At 43.6% G+C, this 20,504-nt stretch overlaps 1 protein-coding gene across 1 annotated transcript; it reads right to left on the minus strand.

The window, feature by feature from the left end:
- Window positions 1-1,403: 1,403 nt before the first annotated feature.
- FAM83F (family with sequence similarity 83 member F) lies at window positions 1,404-20,010 on the minus strand. Its single transcript, XM_027879574.1, has 5 exons — window positions 19,555-20,010; window positions 15,671-15,838; window positions 8,375-8,496; window positions 7,096-7,808; window positions 1,404-2,367 (listed from the first exon to the last, which is right to left on the minus strand). Exons 1-5 carry the CDS (start codon window positions 20,008-20,010, stop codon window positions 2,303-2,305), a joined length of 1,524 nt encoding a protein of 507 aa, XP_027735375.1. The 3' UTR covers window positions 1,404-2,302.
- Window positions 20,011-20,504: the final 494 nt, after the last annotated feature.

The raw sequence follows: 20,504 nt of genomic DNA on the forward strand, positions 1-20,504 counted from the left end.
CATGAAGTCAACAGGATAACTCAGGTGCTAAGTTACTTCTACATCCAAATGGTGGTGTCATTTCCGACACCTTTTTTTTCCCCATTACCAGGAACAATTTTATAAAACACTGCTCATAATATGAGCTGACAGACCCAGCTGTAAAACTACAACTTGTTCACAGAAGGCTATATAGAATATTATATAGACAGCAAGCATTTAATCCACTGAGTGAGGATGATTATGCTTAACAGAGGACACAATACCTTTGGTATTTTAGGGTCTCAAGACACTCTGCAGGGTAAACACAGTAAACCAGATCTGCTTGCTGTTCAAGTTAAATACACTTCCAGGAAAGGCAATTAATCAATCAGTCCGTCAGTCAATCAATCGATGAATTGCATTTTATCATCAACCACAGACAGCTGTTTGAGTGTAACAACCACTACTGCAACCCAGCACCTGGAAGAGTCTTTAGAACATCTTGTTCTGTATTGGGGGAGTGTATCAACTGTCTTTGCTGTGAACTTGTTGTGCAACGAGATGGTTTCTCTAAACAAAAAGGTAAGAAAACTAAACCTGTGGTTTTTTGATGTTTGAATATTTTTTTGGCTAGCAGGTATGTTAGCTTTCAGGTATCTTCTTTCAATTGGGATCTGTTTTTCTTATGTATCACAAGAGGGCTTATTTATGACAGCAGAGTATGTAATTCAGGTGGCAAGAAAGCAGAGTGAAGCACCAATCTGCACACTCTAGAAATAAAAAATAGAAATAATAGAAACAATAGAAATAAAAAACAATCTGCTTCTCCACTCACTTCGTGAGTAGAACTGGAAAAGGGCTAGTGAACAATAGGAAAGAGTCAGATCCCATATAATGAATAGCTACAAGCACTGTGAGCCTGCAACTTGAAAAAAGTGGTGACTGAGGACATATATGATATAGGTCTGTAAAATCACGAGTGGCAAGGAGACAAGGAACAGGGTTGGTCATCACCATGTCTGACACTGTAAGAACTGGATCACTGAAGGAAATCATCGAGAAAACCATTAAAACAGGCTGACAACAGTTCCTTTTTGTGCCACGCAATGAACTCAGGGTTTGTTTGACGCAGATCACTGGGGAGGCCAAAAGTAGAAAAGGATTTTTAGAAAGGGACTGAGTGCATTAAGGCCAGGTCCAGAAGGAACTGCGAGTTCAGAAAGTCCATAATCGGCTAGAAAGGTGTCAGAGAAAGATCTCTGTATACAACCTTTGTATTTTATGCTTCTGTGATCACCTGTAACTGGCTATTCTCAGAGACAGGATAGCAGATGAGATGGCCTTTGATCTAATTGCACACAATTCTTCTTATGGATCAAAGCTCTCAATTTTAGCATGATTTAGAGTTTGAAAAGGTTAACTTTAAAAAAAAATAAGGCCATTTGAAAAGCTTGCATGCCTCCTCTGCTTCCTCTTTCAGCTCTCAAAGATGTGCTCCTTAATCACACAGTTTCTATGAATGGTAAAGTACTGCTGAATTAGGAACAAACAGGATTTTCTAACCATCACTGAAGTCTGCATTATTGCTCCCAGATTCCACCTAGTCCCCCTTATAAGGTACTTTTCCTAATCCAGTCTGAACTGGAGTTTGAACATCCCCCTATATTCAATTTTTCCTCTTTACTAAATTCTTGCTAAATTACTTTGTTTGACTGCTATATTTATGATATGAAACAGTTCAGATACTAATCTGTTGGCCTCTTGTTAGGTAAACCCTTCATCCAGACCACTCACTTCTGCATCAGTAATTGACAGCAGGAATATACAGGAAGAATCCTAGTGGACAAAGGATTGCTACGTTGTCTGTAAACATCCTTATTCCACCTAGAATTTGCCACTTAGATTGGATTTAACCTTCCAGCCAGTCAGACCAATACATTTTTGCAGTGCAGTAGAGTAAACAATGCAACACAGTGATTCCTAGTCTGTAGCTAGACAGACTGAAGTAGCAGCATAAGTAAGTCAGAAAATCTCCTGCATTTATCTGGACACAGAGCAAGCTCTGAGACCAGTCATCACAGTTGTTTTTATATGTAAAATATGTGTGCACACAGACATATGGACTAATACATTCATCACTAACCCTCATTTAAGGGACCAACCATCCAAAGTCTAAGCTTCACCCAGTAAATGTGCTTTAACTGGGGATGCCAGATGCATCCAGGACTGTGCAGTGGCTTTACAGACCCCAGCATGAGGATATGGCTGAAGGTTCAAAATCAATTAAGAAGTTACTGTTCCAGCTTGTTCAGTCTTCAGTTCTCCAGACAGTCCTCCCCAATCAAGATAACACACAGGCAGATTGTTTGTTTTTATCGCTCATAGTGGAGTTTGGATTCAGGTTACCTGGAATGAAAAGAAGTTAAAGTAATGTTAATGTTAAGTAAATAAAATGTGGATAAATTTTGGACTCAGAGTTCACTCTCATTATTTACTGTAAACCTTATGTTAGACCTACATTACTCTGCACTCTCTCGTGGCTTTTTTCCCTACTGCAATGTAATGAAGAGATGTTAAAATAAGAGCAAATGTGGAGTATACTGTGGAGAAAACTACTGGAGAAGTATTTCCAGGTTTTAGCTTGTACCCAGCTTAGCCTCAGTGGTATTCTCAGGTCCAAGCTGGCACTGAAAAATAGTCTGGCCATGCCTTGGGTGGTAGGTTTTCCAAAGAGTGAGGTATAGAAAAAAAAAAAAACAAAACACACAAAAAAAACAAGTGAGGTCATCTCATCCATTTGATACTCTCACACATTTTCAGTAGAATTTTTTTTTCACATTTCATTTTAAACATCTCAAGTACCACTATTTCAACCACTGCTTTTGCAAGACAAATCCCAAGGCCTCAGTTTGCTGGCTCAGTTTTTTATAATCTTAGTTTTTTTTCAAAGCTTACTCTATGAATTTCTTTTGCTCCCAGTATCTGTACTTTTCCATGCTTGCACTTCTCTCTGGTCTCCTTCATTACAGCCAGATGTTGGTCTACATGCCCCAGCATATTTTTTCAAGCATTTTTTTTTCAAGTACAAAAGTGTGTTCTGAGGCTTTTACAAGTAAGGGAGCTCATCTGTGCTCTGAGCTCAGCAAAGCTTACATGACCAGGGCAGTAGGCACTGAGAGGGGTTGCCATGTGGCTTGCAATCACTCTGAACAAGGGCAGGCCCCGCTCATGTATCTGCACAGAAGGAAGGTGTATGTGCATCTCCTGAGCAGTTGAAGCCAAATGCCATTTGTGAGTGAGAATAGGGAGGGAAGACTACCACAGGTCATGGTGACATGCCACTGAGGAGTCTCAGCCTTACTAAGTTTAGGGAGCATTCAACTCAAGCACCACCTCTGAATTGGGCTTCAAGTGAATATTTTTTAATGTCACTCTCTTGCTTGTCAGTATTTGATCAATTTTGTCCTTACGTGTAGGTGATAGGGAAGAGGAGAGCTCTCTCCTCTCCAACTCCTTCTCTCCACTCTCTTCCACATTCCATTTTCTTAATATTCACATGGGATGTTGCACTGCAACCTGCCCTCCCTTCTGTGGCTGCTCTGTATGCTACTGCCTCCTCCCCACATCTCCTCCAAGCATTTCCTTCTACCTGTCCCCACTCTGACGCATTCTGCATGTCACTACTAAATTTATCATTACTCCTCACTACCCCTCTTCCCCTCCCTGTCTGTATTACATTCAAGACCTTTGCGTTTAGTTTCAAAGGTGTCTGTGCTCCTCTGCTTAATTTTAATTCCCAACTCTTTTATTCTTCTCACTTTCTACTTGTCTTCTAACCTTTTTCTACAGATCCCACTATGTATGTACCCAACAACGTTCTCCTCTTTCTTTCCGTTAACATCCCTCCGTGATGTTAACTTGGCTGAAAAACACTGGGGAGAGCTATGCAGCTATTTCAGTAGTATTGCAGTAGCCAGTGTAAATCCCATTTATTGTTGCAAGAAGCACCCCAAAGTAAAACACAAAATCCTGCTATTAAGAATATGTGTTCTGCAACTGTCACTCATGAGGAGTGAGGGCTGATGTATGAAGCAACTCAGAACAGCAGACCCTTCTGAACGAGCCCGCTTTGCTATTTCCAAGAGAGAGCTCCAAGCAAAAAGTCAGTGCCTTCCCAAGGCACACAGCCTTCAAACCTTTGCAGTATTTCCCAGAACCTGCACAGAGATGTCAGTGTCTTTGCTGATCACAGTCTGCTCAGCACCAGCTTAAAATTAACAAGATTCTGGCCAGGTTCAGAGCTGCTCTTGTGTTCCTAAGCTGGCAAGAGTGAAATTCAAGTGTTCTGTCAGTTTGATGATATGGTTTATGAAAGCCTTGTAAGACATAGCACAGGCTCCATGCAATGTGCTAGGACAACACCTGAGGGTGTGGATTCAGATACTTAGTTTAGAACAGTACTACCTGTAACCCTTGTATTTTCCTGACTCCCAATTCTGACTTGTAGGTATCCTTTTCTAGCATGTAAATACTGCATCAGATTTTTAGACTCCATCACAACACACACTTTCCTCACTTCCCTTCCCGGTTCAGATTCTCCTTGTCACTATTTGCTCCTACAAGACTGAATCTGACCTTTAGCCTGCTTGAATAATGTCTTTCAATTACTCTGTGAGCTACTTGAGGTGTGGATCTGGTCCCTCTCTGCGTTTGCAAGGTGGGATGTGTCTCTATGGCACTACAGAATTAATAGTGACTTTGGAGGATGTGTGCACAGGAAGGCCCACGGGGCTTAAGTGTGCTGTTTAATCTTTACAAAAGGTAAGGGCAGCTATTTCAAACTGTGAAGCTCTGAATAATTGCATCCTAACCTGCCTGCATACCAAGTATTTCCACTTCTTACCTCCCTTCTGTCACCCAGAGTATCACAGCATCAATTTTTACTAGCCCTGCTCAAAGACAATTTAAACTTTTAAAACTAAGTCAGCCCTACAGTTACCCAGGAACAAAGTGCCTCCTATCTTTATTTTGAAGCTGGAACTCTGTTCCGTGCCCACGTGCAGGAATTTTTTTATCAAATGCTATTGACGTATGTGCTACTGATCAAGCAGCTACAGGATCTTCTGGGTAACAAAATTTTTTTCTGTCCCTCATAAGCCTCCATCTTGCTAATGTGCCCTCTACCATCTCTGTTCACATGTCACTTTGGGACCATTAGACTCGAGAAGCTTTCTCTCAAGAATGGTGATTCAATTCAAAAGCAACATACAAGCAGTGATCTTCCTCCAGCCTTTTATGACACCATGTGACTGAAGTCTACTTACGCCATACTTCAAAAGCTGTGGAGTCTCCTGCTGTCACCATGAACAGGCATTCTCAATTTGCATAAACCAGAAATACAAGCAAGGACTCACTGGAAAGATTTATCAGGTCAGAAAAAATATGGGATGGGGAAGGCTGATGAGCTGGACCTCAGCACCCTCCCCGCACCTCTTCTCAGTCCTTCCTTCCCCTTTATTTATAGAGGTGGCAGCCCAGAGGAAGTCATGGTGGCAATAACTAAAACCTGAACATAATAGCATGATAGTGTCTTTGTGGAAATGGTCTAGACCAAGCATCAGTCTGTCTGGCACAGATACTCTGTGTTAAAAGAAACAGGGACATTCCTGCTGCCTGGACTGTGTAATGCCCCAGAAGGGTGCAGTGCCCCACTGTTCAGCTGGAGACATCAATCTCTTTCATGCCTTAATTTGGCCCTGATTTCATTATGACACTGCAGGAATGGCAGGCTGTGTACTTTAAAACAGCTGATGGTGAGAAATGCAGTGAATCTCTGATAAAGTGCTGACAAATCAGAGATTGCACAATTCTCTTCTTCTGTCACTAGAGGGTAGTGCAAGCCCTCAGGTCGATTCCTCCGAGAGGAAATGCCCATACATCTCCCTATGGGTCTTCAACGATTTTGGTTTTCCTGGCTGAGTAATGGGGTCCACCAGTACATACTGTCTGTGCTCAAGACTGTCATTGGAACAGAGGACCTCTTTATACCAAGGTTTACTTCTGCCACCCCAAATGCCAAATACACATTCTAAAATGGGTCTACTATAATCTTAAATAAATTATCCATGCCCTCTTACCGTTCCTCTCTTGTGCTCATTTGGCATTTTGAAGTCTGCTTCATTCAGCCAGAAATATTTCTAAGAACCTAATCAAGCGCTGTTGCTGACCTTCCCAATACCCTGCTTTTCTTTTTGGTCTCAAGAGAATGTCTTTCCATTTTCACATCATGGTAAGTTTCAAGGGAATTCAGTCTCTCTATGCCTGCATTTCACATTCATCAGAGCACAGAATGGTCTCTGGCCAGACGAGTTGAGGAGAAATTTTCTCCCTGCAAGTAGTTTATTTTCCTGCTGGTACAGGATGTAGACACCCAACACAGCTCACTGAGAGGAAGACAACCAGGCTGAATAGTCCAAAGATTTACTTTAAACTCACAAAATATGTTGGGGAGTTAGCTATGAACCCATAAATTGGTAAAAATCTTTATCATTTGTATCTTCAACTGACTGAAGCCTTGGAAGGACTTAATGAAAATATCAGTCCTGTGTTATCAAAGAAAGAAAACTTGAGATCTAGTGATCTACTGTGTAGCATCTGTTTCCACGACCACCTCCCTCGTTTCAGAAGGTGATCAAGGAGCAAATTAAAAAGACTTTTGCACCCTTTCCTCCACTCCTTTCCCCCTCAGCTCAGTATAAACACTTTTTTCTCTTTTCTCCACCAAAAACTTGTCACAGTAAATATGCCCAACCAAACTCTAATGAGGAGAGGAGTTACATTGGAAATCGGTCTGTGCCCTGCTAGCCACTACAATAGTGAACATTCTCTTTGTCCCATATCCGCTTGAAGTATGAGAAACACCTACATGAAAATTGCCAACTTGACAATTAGACTGCCATTAAATTGCTTTCAATTTAAATTGCCTATATCATTTGATACAGCTTCTACTTTTTGATCTTGCTCATTTTGATACAGAGGAAATAACAGGATCTACTCATGGGTATGTTTTGTATCAATCAGCCAAACTCATAACAAGGGACACAGAAAGCAGAGTCTGCTGGTAAAAGGTTTTACCTGAGATGCCTCCAGTGCTACGAACACTAGCATGGCCAATGCTGAGTCGCTCATATTCCAGTTTCATGTTGCCAAGGTCTTCTCCTGAGTGTCCTTCACTGGCAAAAGAATTGGCCTCAATACTTGAGCCTGGAGACCGTTTGGCCTTGCGACTGAAAAGCCCACTGGCAAACCGTTTTCCTTGCTTTGAATTGATCTGTGCGTCTTCTTTCTTCACGTCACGAATAGATTCCCTGGATTTGGATTTATTTTTCAGGTCCATGTGGAGCCGGGACAACAGTTTCTGAGGGCTCCGATTCAGCTTGTTCAAGTTCTCCAGAGGGGGATCTATTTCTGGGAACACTTGCTCCAATGTGACTAAGTCATTTAGAAACTGATTTAACCGCTTCTTTGACTCACTTGTTTCCTCCTTCTCCATGTTGCCCTGATTATCTTGCCTGTGTCGTGAAGCCCAGAGCATCATATCACCACGGGTTGCTCCTGCAACTAAACCATACTTGGGGTTGATGAACTTCCGAGCCACAGTGGAGGAATGAAGGCCTGGCTTCCCAATTCCAAGATGGAATGGATTAACAATACCCAGTTCCTTGTATAAATTAACTTCCTCTGAGATGGCATAGAGCTCACGAAACTCAACGTCAAACATTTCCACATGCTGTCCTGTCAAGACTAGCAGGATGTTTCTGTCGATGTGGGATGAAGTCCACGTGAAGCTAAGAGGAGGAAACAGAACCAGCGTTAGAGTTGTGGGTGCATACTTGACCCAGCCCTCCTAACAAAACCTAAGACACTACATGGGAATATGCATCATTGTGCCATTATCCCACATCCTTGGCAAGATGGGTCACAACAGATACAACAACATTATTGTCCTTCTTTAGGCATGCAGACCAGATCTGGAAGAAAAGGCTGTAAAACTCTGAAGGACAGTTTACGCTTTTAAAAAAGCAACACTGCATCAGAAACCTCCGGACTGAAAACCTCACTGAAGAGAACTGAGCACAGTGACTGGTGAGGAGTCCTTGCAGACTCCCACCTGATGCAGTGTGGAACTGTCTCTAGCCCACTGAAATGGTCTACCAGCATGGGTATGTTCCACTCAGAAGCAACTTGGGCTCTATGGCACCTTCTCTGTCGTCCCATTCCAGTTTCTACAGATGCCACACAGATTACAGAGGCTGAGATATGAAAGGGTACGACATGAAAAAAACACTCTCAAGCAAAGTCACGAGCCATTCTTTACACAAATGCCTTAATGGCTTAACCAAGTGTGACCCACCTGTATGATCCAGTGGCCACCTTTTCACCATCCACCATTAGGAATCGGGACGCCAGCGTGCCTCTGATCTTCCCTGATGGCATGTAGAACCCAACTCCTGTCACAGAACGTACGCGGATATTCTAACAGGGAGGTGAAGAGACAAAATGTCACAATAAAATAGGGCAGATAATCAGATAATTGCCAGCTCCAAGTCTTAACACGTCACTCCCATTATTTCACTACTTCTGGGACTACAGCTTTTTTTGTATAAGCCGCCAGAAGGCCTGCAGAAAGGAGAGCACTGTGCCATAAGACCTGCTGTCATCCCCTGTCTATGCAGGTCACTCCCCTCCCTCAGTTTATAGCCCTGACCAACAGGTCAGCCTCTTCGTAATCCAACCTGCTGTCTTCTGCTATTCATCTGAGCCCACTGGCAAGACAGTGCTGTCAAAATCGAGTAATCCTCCATCCCTGGTCTTGTGCTGTAGCTTGGAAGGCCCAGCCCAGTTTAGAGGAACTAAGAAAAAGCTCTTGAGTTACATCTGCACTCTCTGAGTCCTGATCCCTGTTCCACAGCACTTATGAGCTCTTCTCCGGGTTATGATAGCAGAACCGCAAAACCAAGGAACTCCACAACACCTGTGCAGTACAAAGGCCACAGCTTTTTGGAAGGTAATGCCTGAGACAGGTCTGCATTAGGTCATTTTTGTGCTCGCATTCCAATTCCCAACAACACATGGCTTGACAAAACTGAACAAATTAGAAGAATGGAAAATTTAATTAATAGAGATGAGGAAACAATTCCATTGCTCAAAAGATAGATGTTTCCTGTCTAACAAAAAGAGAATCTTTATAATTTTGCTAAAAACCCCAAATAGTTATGGTGTCCACCCAGCTCCCCTGTTGTTCAATGGAGAGTGAAAAACACAGAAATTTTTTTGAACAAATGGAGTAGGATGAGTGTCTCTACTAATGTCCTGATTAGATCAGCAGAAAAGAATTTCTGAAGAGAGGAAGGAAAAACTTGTCATAAAATGAATGGAAGTAGACAGAAAAAGAATACCTCTCCCCAAACCTCACATCTCATACCCTTTGGCCAGCAAACCTACAATTAATAAAATAGAGCACTTCCAAACACAGAAAACCACGAAAGTTAAGGTTACATGATTTTCAACAATAGATGTGTGCCTGCACATACTATAAGGACACAGAAGCACATTGGACTGAGTGTTACTCTACTCATGGGTCCTGGCTGCACGAGGCTGAGTTGCCAAAGTGTCTAATATGAAACATCCTCTCTTCCCCCCACCCCAAACCCAAAAGCATTAATTGTCAGTGTAAGTTTGGAGCAAATAATATTGTCACTCTGATACACAAATCTAGACAATTTTCCTCATTCCACCATCTGTTTCTGTAAGGATTCTTTAACAAAGAAAAGTCAAAAGGTACTGTGAACTGGAGTCATAAATCCAGGGTTGGGAGTCAGAGTAATCGCAGTTCTGACACTATTCCCTGTGATGTTCTGGGAAAGTCAATTCACCTGTGCCTCATTCTTCCCTCATCTGCAGAGCAGAAGAATCAGGAGGATTTGGCTAATGCTAGCACAGCCTCAGATCCCACAAAGAGCTAAGTCCTATTATTATAAACCTCACTGACAGCTTAAATATTGATAGGCTATAGAAATCAGCATGCAGGAATAAGTGATTATAAGAATGCAGATTTCTTTCAAAAGCCACTTTTCCGAATATAGCTCTTACCTTTTCAATCTGCTCCTATTTCCCCCACTAAAATACAGCAGTGGCAATACAAATTCTGACTAACAGTAACTGATGATACTACTGTTTTGCATTCATCTATTGCTTGATCTGTCTGGAGTCCTGTGTGGGCATTAGCTAATTAATGCTCCCAACACTGCTGAAAGTATTATTACCCTGTTTTAAAGATGAGGAGCCTAAGAGAGAAAAAGATGAAGTGACTTGCCCAAGGCCTAGCAGTGAGTCATTTGTGTGGGATGCTGAATGCAGGTTGGGTAGAGCACAAGAAATAGGGTGCCCTTTCCAGTAGTTAAAATAACATTTGCAGTTGACTGGCTGATCACCTGAGATAATTTTTTCTCCTTGCTGATTAATGTTAGATGCTGGATTTGCCAAATCATAGAATATCAACTGCAAGTGAAAAGAAGGGCCTCGTTCTTCAAAATCAGTCAACAGCTCTGACATGGCATGCACCTTTGTGAATCAAGAATTGTAAGCCCGCATGAGAACAAAGTTTCTTAGCATGTAACAAGAGTGGATTTTACTGTGTTTGTATGTTCTATCACCTTCAGCGGAAAGAGAGCACACTTGAATTTCTGTGGTAATTGAGCTGCACATAACACTTAAAAAGGCGCAGAGGGGATGGAACTGAACAGCTGAATACATAAACCTCCTTGAACAAAGTAGGTACAGGAGTGCATAAATACATCTTGAAATGCAGAAAACAAGCACAAAGTCATATAAACATCAAGTCACTTAACAGGTTATTTGTATAATGTTTTCTGCCTTCAAGCATCTTGGAGCATTTGTAGACTGCGATATCGAGCTGTACAGAGAAAGACTGAGCCTGGGTTCATGCACCAAAGGCTGCACAATAATAAAAGAGGAAAGACAAATATAAATGAGGTGAGATTGCTGGCATTTTTGAGGGGCACTAGTGTTACAGTAGTAACAAATATTTTGGGTAGAGAACAAGTTAGCTCACCAGATAGAAGTGACCCCTCCAAATCTCTGTTCTTGCAGAAGCCTGATTAAGGTTTGTTTTGGCTTATGGAAGCTTCAGTCTGCATTAAATTTCCACATTTCCTTTACACAGACTTGCATCACTCCTCATCACAAGCAGTGACTAACATCTCCCTGGCTCTAACTTCATACAGACTGGTAACAGTCAAGCCTGACTGAGCATCGTAATACAAACAGTGAAGGAATTGGTCTTTCTTGCTTTATTGTGACACACTTCTAAACCTCACCTGAACCCACAGAAAGCTAAATTAGATCCAGTTTAGAAAGACAGTAATGCTGTGACTGGCACTCAGTTGTCACTTGACAGACCTGGGCAGTAGTGCTCACAAACTGGGGCTGAGTAGTGGGGAGACACAAGAGAGACCCTAAATTGCTGATACATATATTACAAAGCAGGTGGGGATCTCTATTTCAAATTAGGATAGATGGCACTAGTGACCCCTATAAACTAAAAGATGTGAAACAGACTAAGGAGAGGCAACAAGACAAAATCAGTAGCTGAGAGATGATAGTGACTCGACTCATATTGACCGTTTTTCAAAATGTGGAGATACCTTTTTTGCTGTCCCTGTGAAATTCAGATCCCTTTAGTCAATAGAATCTCTTGGGGTACCTCCTATCCTTTATTTCACCTGAGTGTCCTACTGCTTCACCTGAGCACAGGGCTGAGGGGGAGGCACCAGATGCCCATTATTTCTCCCTTTAAATCCTAGATGGAAGTACCACAGAAAGGGGGAAATGAGAGAGATGGGATTCCTACGGACAAGACCACAGAAATGGCAGTAAAGGATTTTTTCTTATTTATGGTCTGCAAGAATATAATTTCTAATGATCAGACCTCCAGGTCAGAGAGATGGATGGCAGCAATTCATCTTACACAGGGACACAAAAGCAACCACAACTGGAAGCACACACTGAGCAGTGCTAGGAAATACTGTGGATTTATTCTGTGTGTTTGCCCTGAAGAGCTTTGGAAAAAGCATGCTTATTGACAAAGTAGTGTACCTCGCAAGTATTCCAGTAGAACGGGATGAAATGTGGTTAGCTGGGACCTGGTCTACCAAAATCATTACTGCGTATTATTTATTTGTGTCTTGGCAAAAAGAAGGCCTTGTAAGTTCCCATTTTCAGGAGGTCACAAGCAGACTAGAAGAGTTTTCTAACAGATAATTAAAAAAACAGCAATGCTGCATCATATCACATTTCAGCTTCTCCCTCATCTGAGCTAGGTATCGATGACAAAAGATACGAAATACTGAAATGAAATTCTGAAAGTTTCTTAGGCAGAAACTTTTCAGACTTCCTGGAGTGAGGGGAGAACTCCTTACACATTTGGAAAATGGATGTAAAAAATAACACGCAGGTGAACTTCCTGCAAGTAACTAATCCCCTGGGCTTGCTTGGAACTCTGGGAGAACTCCCTGTCTTTGGGCAAGACTGTCTGTTATTGTGGACTTGGTTAACAGAACCATAGGGAGAAAAACCACTTATCTAAAAACTAGGGAGAACATTAACCCTCAGGTCAAAAAAAGAAAAAAAAAAAAAAGGGGGAATTTTTGAGGGGCTATGAATTTTGTACGTATGAGAACTTTGATTCACGGTGATCTCCAAAGAACCCTCCTGTGTCAAACGTAACAGAAATCATGTCCTGTAGGCTCAGGAGATATGACTCATACACACAGGACGCACTCTTACTAACAACTCCTGAACGTGCTGATGGTTGAATTTAAATGCACTCCTAGTGAACTCTGGCCTTCAGACAAAAATTGAGGTTTTCTCATTTCATGCCTGGAGTTGGTAAAGAACTTTTACTCTTGGCAGAGTCAGGTACTGTCTTCCTACAGCAGTTTCCCTCCCCTGAGACTGTCAGCAGATCATGATACCTTGCCATCTCACAGTAATACAATAGCCAGGAATTTTTTGGAAAATGCCCAGCACTGTATATATACAAGGGGCAAAATACAGTGTTAAGACTGTATCTCCCTGTATTAGAACCATTGAAGTATTCACTTTGCATTGGATGAACAGGCAATGGAACCAAAAGAGCAGCAATCACAGAACAATATGAGTATCTGGTAGTGACAGAAGACAGAATAAAAGTGCTGTGACCCTGCAGCCCACGGCAATGTGCCATATTTCTCCCCTTGGGATCAGAACTTGCCTCTAAACCTTAAATTTATATCCCACATGGCTGCAACTTTCTGAGAAAAAAGCCATCCTCTACATCTTGCAGAAGCATTCCAAAGGAAAGGTGGGAAGAACAGCAGGAAAGAAGAGTATGCAATTCCTTTGCTGGCAAACTGTATTTCACTGGTGAAAATCTTTTAGAGGGAAGCAAAACAGCAACACAAAATGACCCTGTAAGGAGATAATATTTTCCCTGTAGAAGAAACTCACATCAAAGCAGTTGTCAGGAGAAAGACATGTCATAGATAAGAAATGGGTGAATGATAGAGTTAACTGCACTACAGTTCTCATTCTTCCTCAGCAATTCCAACATCCTCTGTGATCGAATGATATGGGACAAAATGATTCTGCCTGAAGAAGACCAGAGGCCCTTTCCTGCTTTAAATCTGGGTCTTCAATATTTACATTAATATTTACATTAATGAGGTAGGGCTGGGGGCAGTCCTCAAGGAGAAGCCTTAATCTTGCTTGAGCTTCCTTGGGTATCTAAACTCTGTTGTCAGGTCAATCACTATATGATGGTTTCTGCTACCCTCACCCAAGCAGCAGCATACAGATATATCCAAAGCAGCCATGGGTAGGATTCCAAGAGAGCACGTTCCTTGAGAGACAAATTACATGTTTCCTCCTTCCAGGAAGAATCTTCTCAGTCCTTCCAAAGTACCATATATAGGAATTAGCTGCACTGGCCTTAACAAGATTAGCAAAACCCTTAGCTATACTGGAGAGGAAATAGAACAATCTTAAGAGGAATTTAAGATAAAGTATGAGATAGCTGGGAAAAGAGGGGGAAAAGTTGAAGGGCAGCATTCTGTGTGCTGATGCTCTGCAGAAGAGTGAACAATTAGGTCAAAGGGCATAAAAAGTTCTTCTCAGTAGACTTTCTTCAGCTCAGCTTGTACTTGTACTTTTTTTTGGCTGATAGAATCTAATGAAAAACATAGCAAGGGCTGCTGTGAGAGAAGGGAACCACAGAAAGGACACAGAAGAGTTTTCTGCTTTTGATGGCATCAGTTTCAAACTCTATCTCTTTGGAAAGGATCATTGAACTAGACTGCTGCAGGAGCCAGGCACTGCTGTAGCATGTCACTGATGATTGGTTTAGGAGTGTAAAGTCTGTGTAGATACCTATGGAGAAAGAGAAATGAGGAAGAGCAGAAGACAATCACTTACTGTTTAGAGACTGAGAAAGCAGACAAAAAGGAACTCACCTCTCCAATAGCATCACAACTTTTTCTAAAATGCCAGGGCATTTTTTCACTCATTCTATCCGGGAGTTAAAATATGCAGTACTGAAGACATTGTTCCTGAACATGAAGACATGATGAGAAAAGTGCTGGGAAACAGGTACCAGAGCCAATGGAACTACTGCTGAGATTTCTCAATTATGTACCGAAGAGACTCAAGCCTAGGCCACAGAACACCCCTGACGCTTGAAAGAGGTCTGTTATAATGATGTCTGTGTCTTGCTTTCAAAGACACCAGAGGAAGGAAACTTCCATCTCCGATTTGGAGAAAGATAAGAAAGCTTGTCGGCTGGATGGCTTTTTTGATGAAACTCAGACCAGAGTGGTAGTTCACAGTTCCTCCAGATTTAAGATGGTTCTCCTAAAATACTGAGAACAGTTGGATCACAAAGAGGGGCAAGTCTGGCATCCCAGAGCTTTTTGCCAACTTAGCAACTTTTTCAGTATTTGGAATAAGCCTGTAGTAGTGACAGTGACTAAGAAAAAAACATAGGAAAAAGCAAGGAATACAATACTAACTAGAAACACACAAAGGATTTCAGTCTGTAAGTAATGGAGTGAGATTCCTCAGAGGAGTAAAATCCCTTCTGCCAGCCAGCCTAGACTGACTACACTGGTGTGCTGCATGCACTATATGAAGCCATATTCTGATATGGGGATGGGCAGCAGCTATGCCCCTCAGTCCCTCAAGTTCTCATGCAAAGGAGGGCTACAAGCTCATTCACTCGAAGATGATCACTGCTGGATAGAAAAGTCTTGATTTCACAGCGGATATGTGTCCTATAACTGGGATCTCTGCAGTCATCTCAAAGAGCTACTCTGGGCTGTAGTTCAAATCCTCACACGGAAGACCCACAGGAATTCACTTCAACAATTTTCTTCCCAAACAGGAATTTTTAGGTCACAAGAGCCAAGAAACTATCTAAATCCCTGTCTTAGGTGATCTTATCCCTCTGTGTTCCATCAAACCCTGTCTAAGAGCTGTGATATGACTTTAGGGAGGGAGAGATGTGTTTGCCCGTCCAAGTGAGTTCCAAGGTTCATTACAACTGAAAAAGGCCACTGACCTGCAGGACATAATGGTTCAGTGTTAAATATCTTACCCGGATCTGCAAGTCACTGAGGTCAAGACATCTGCACATTTCCAGGAAAAGCTTCACACTCTCCTCATCTATGATTATATAGACTGGGATCCAGCGCTTATATGCTGCATCAACGATATCGCGGAAGATGTCCCGGTCTGTGAATACATCCATGACCACTGCAATAATCTGGAAACAAAAAGACAGTAGACAGAAACCTGAATAAAACATTATGAACCGAAAGGAAGGCCCCATCACACTGGTGCAAAAAAAAGGAGAGCACTGATTCCAGATTACAAGGGAGAAGGATATAGGGTAGATGGAAGTACAGGGATGTACATGTCCAAGCACTACCAATAATCTTAAACTTTTCTCACTTGCTTCCTGCCACACTTTGGAAGGAACTTAATAAAATTGAGTTCTCCTTCTTCTAGGGGAAAATTGCTTATTTCAGCAGCTTGAGGAATGCCAAAGCCAAATGTCCAGTTTTTCCTTCGTAAGGATCCGCTTAAACAAAGAAGAACACTGAAAATAGATCGAAAAAGAAGACTGAAAACACAACTGTAACACTTCACCTGAAGGTGTGTAATGGAAGAATGAATGTGCAGAGGAATTAGGGTCTGAATCCTCAGTCCTGGTGCATAGGGCAGACAACAAGAATTCTATTTCCCTTTTTTTCTCCCAATTCCCTGTGAGAAGCCTGCTCTCAGGAATGATTTATGGAGTTCAAACATAAACACCTCATATTTCTCAGGAAGGGACTGGAGTGTATTCAAGATTTGGAGGCAAAATGATCATTCCCTCTCTTCACATGCGATATTTTTCTGGTATAAAACTCATCCCTCTTTCTGGGCATAGATTTTATGTAAAACAAAAAGGTTTAGCTGACGTGAGGGACAAGCCTGAACATTCATAAAATGAGTAACAACAAAACCAAGAAGGTTATGGGCAACTTTAATGCTGATCTTACATGTTTTGTCTCCCTTTCTGTATCTTTTATACCATTAGAAATACCAATTAATTTTTCTGCATGAAAGAGTTATTCTTCCCAACATTTGAAAGGTTAGGAATGAAAGAAACTACTGTTTCCCTAATCTCTCTGTGAAACATCAAGTTGCCAGCTCAGAGCTCTCATGCTGACAGTATGCTGGGAATAGAGTTGAGTGAATTTTAATTTCCCAGGTGCTGGGGGTCACAGTAATGAGCCAAGCTGTGCTGGAAATGGCATGTACAGGTGTGAATGGAGCTAAATACTGGACCAAACAGTAGGATTTTCTTCTCTTGATGGTTGGAAGAGGTGCACCTCAAGTAGCAGGAGCCCCCTAAGGGAGGGGGAATAATTCTCTCAGAAACCTCTTTTCTTTGAAAAATGTTCTTGAACAAATGGCTTCTGGGAAAGTGATGCCACAGTAAAAGTCCCCCACTGTGTTTGCTGAGTCTCAGCTTGTACGGCCAACAACAACCAACACATCTGCTCCATCAGGCTCCTTCTGTCAACAGTGCTTACACAAGCTTTTCTATGTTAGGAAAAAAAAAAAAAAGAGCTGACACTGTGTTTATGCTCATCATTAACATATAAGTTCCTGATACCCATGAACTCTGGTGGAGCTACATCATACTAAGTCCCTCAGTAACTTCTAATAGGCAGAGCTGCATGTCTGGTCCTGCCTTGGTTCTCACTTCCCAGCAAGATGCAGGGAATGTTACCAGAACCTCTAAAAATCAAAAAAACAGTGAACTTGTGTCATTTTATTCCTGAACAACTCATATAAAGGCAAATTATAATTAAAGGCATGAACAGTTCATGCATTATCTCAGGCCTGCTATGCTCCCTCTCCCCTCCACACACTGTGGAATAGATGCAGTTATTTAGGAACAAGTATGCCAGATAATATTCATTTGAAGTAAGAACATCTGTAGAGGGAATTGATCAAGAATGGATAGCAAAAGTGTGAATTTGTTTTCTTTCTGCCCCCTCCATTTGGAATGAGTCTAATGGCTGCAGAACCTACCCCACGTGCTGGACAAACCACTAACTGTTAATACTGGCTTTGCAATATCAAGTGATGGCTCCTTCCAGGCTGTGGGGTCCTGGGTCAGTTCAGGGCGAGACTGTGGACCATGAAAACAGCAGTTCTGTACAAAAAACAGATGAGCTGCCTTGCAGATGGGTCTTCCAAGCCAACAAAATGTGCTGTGGGCGCGATGCCTGTTGTTATGTTCACTTTCTCAAAACCCTTCCACAGCTGGTGATCTGTCAAGATCGCCTAGGAGCGTTCTCAAATACAAGTCAGAGCATGAGTGTCTACCTCTGCAAGAGGTTTTCCCCATTTCTCTACCTATGCTGTGGATAATAAACTTATCTGTAGGGCCCATAGGTGCGCCTAGCTCTTCACAGGAATTTAAAGATTGGCAAGCATTAACTTGCCAATCTCATTGCAGCAAGGTACCTTAATTAACATATGTTTGTAAAACACTGATGATAAGCCGCCCACAGACATGTGCCACATATTACTAGTATCTGTTTAGACCCCCTTGGAAAAAACCAAACCAAACAAACCCCCACTCTCATCTGCTGATTGAAAAGCTGCTACCTGGAGCCGGGTTTTTGCCAGGGCCAGCTCAGCTGAACACAATAGGCATAGTTATCTGTGAAAAGGACCATTAAACACTCAAATGGCTGTTAAACATGAAACCAGCTTTGGGCTGGGAGGGGCACAGTTTGTCCAGTCAGTGAAAAAATAAAAATATACAAAGGAATTAATTATTTCTAGGTGCCAGGCACAGCTATTGAAAAAACCCCTTAACTTTCCCAGTTCTTGCATGGTCTGTAGAGGCATTTGAGCAGCGCAAAGAGGATGTGAAGTTGCACTAAATCGGAGTGTAAGGATTTTACAGCTCCTAGGTCTTCTAAGTGACTGACCACACCAGTCACCGAACAGGATTACAGGGTGTGCACGACTTTTTCGAGCAGGGAGCTGAGGAGATCACACACCAGAGCAATGCCTCTATGGAAAGTTTTCTGTGTTTCCCAGCAGATTCGGTTTTAACAAGTCTGCAAAAGTTGTGAGTATAGTGTGTGCTGGCAGAGGGGAGCAGGTGGAGGAGGAAGTAACTGCTGAATTAGAATGCAACAAAAACAGAAAGCAGAAAAACTAAGGGCAGGAATGAAGTTTCTTACACTGTTTACCACTTTCCATAGAGTGCGTGTCAGCTCTGAAGGATCTTTTCCTGGGTGGTCTTCCCTGGAAACTTCACCCACATCCGGGGTGGGTGACAAAAAACCTCGTCATTGCCTCCACCTATTCAATACAAGCTTCTGTAGAATCACGGCTGGCTTGTTTTCTTGCCAGAGGAGTCCTTGTCACTAACAAGTCATTTCCAGACAAAGATAAATAGGAGAAACAGCCGTGCATTGTCTGGTTACTTGCAGTTCAGGTTGGATGGTGTTGAGACCACAACAAATAAACCCGAAAAACACCACCCCATAAACAAACGCACTGCCCTGTGCTTAACTAGGGATACCCGCACACACAGGAGGGGTGGCTGGGACAGAATCACGACCTGCCTTCCTCTGAACCTGGGAATGAGACCGGGACAGGACAAGGCGAAACAGAGGTAGAGAACCCCAACTACAGGGGAACGGAGTGCGGTGTGAAGGGGTTTAACTCCATCCCAAGCATCAGCTTGGGCAAAGCATAACATGACTGGCAAAAGCCGTAGGGAAAGCCCTGCCTGGAGGATGCCGACCGACTGGATGGCCAACACGCTCCTCCTTTGGATTGAGAGCCGTGGCGGGCTCTCTCCTGCCTTCCACCCAAATCCCGAGCCAGGTCCCTCCGCCCGCCTGCCCCCGGCCCAGGCGTGCAGGTGGGCAGAGGTGGCTCGTTGAGGCCGGGCCGTACCTTCTGCGCCTGCTGGATCATCTCCCGCACCACCTCCTTCAGGTGCGGCGCGCTCTCCTCCTTGCGGGGGTGCGTGAAGAGGGACACCCGGCTGATGCCGCGGTAGAAGGTCTTGTCGGTCCATCCCAAGTCCAACGGGGGCACCTCCGTGTCCGAGCACTCGGGCCAGTAGGCCAGCGAGAGGGTCTCGCCGCCGGGCCCCCGCGCCACCTTGCCGCCCTCCCGGGGGTCGTCGTACCCCCGCCATCCGCCCCGCAGGTCCTGCAGCTCCCGGCTGGAGAGGAAGTCCCGGAGCTGCTCCTTCCTCAGCGCTTCCCGGTACGCCGCCTCGCCGCGGGTCACCAGCGCTTCCAGGGCTCGGCGCTGCTCCTCGCTGTAGTAGAAGCGGGCCTGGGCCTCCGTCACCTTCTCGTTGACGTGCAGCTCGTCCAGCAGGAGCACCTGGGACTCCGCCATGCCGCCGGCACCCCCAGCGCAGCGCCGGCCGGCCGGGAGGGAAGCGAGGAGGCTGCGGCAGGAGGGAGAGGCAGGGCCGGGACCGCCTCACCTGGCCTGCCCGAGCCCGCCCCGACGGGTGGGGCGGCCGCTCCCCCGGGCCCTGGGGACACGGCTGTCCCCGCCGTCCTGCCCCTCTCCCACAGCCCGGCGTGGCCTCGCCCTCTGGGGCCGGAGAGCACGAGTTGGGGAGAGAACAGTTTCTGGGAAAAGAAGAACAACTTGACCTAAGGGATGAGATGAAGGGGAATAATGGGATGAAGGGAAGAGAAGGGTTACGTGTCAGCCCACACCAGTTTTGGAGGGATGTGGGTTAGAAATCTTTAACTAACTTGAGAAATTGTATCCTATCAGTGTATCCTATTTGTGTCCTACGTATCCTAACTGTATCCTATGAGCGAACTTAGCGCATTAAAATGGGAAAACCACACCTGCCAGGGAAGACCCTCACCCAC

Source organism: Empidonax traillii, unplaced genomic scaffold (assembly GCF_003031625.1).
Source record: "Empidonax traillii isolate 1590-97213 ecotype Southwest subspecies unplaced genomic scaffold, ASM303162v1 scaffold55:size2822071, whole genome shotgun sequence".
Classification (NCBI taxonomy): domain Eukaryota; kingdom Metazoa; phylum Chordata; class Aves; order Passeriformes; family Tyrannidae; genus Empidonax; species Empidonax traillii.

Coding starts and splice junctions, on each gene's coding strand:
- FAM83F (XM_027879574.1), bottom strand. CDS start 20,010: ATGGCGGAGTCCCAGGTGCTCCTGCTGGACGAGCTGCACGTCAACGAG. Junction 15,839..19,554: donor TGATCCAGCAGGCGCAGAAG/GTACGGCCCGGC, acceptor TTTTGTTTCCAG/ATTATTGCAGTGGTCATGGA. Junction 8,497..15,670: donor TCAGTGACTTGCAGATCCGG/GTAAGATATTTA, acceptor CCTCCCTGTTAG/AATATCCGCGTACGTTCTGT.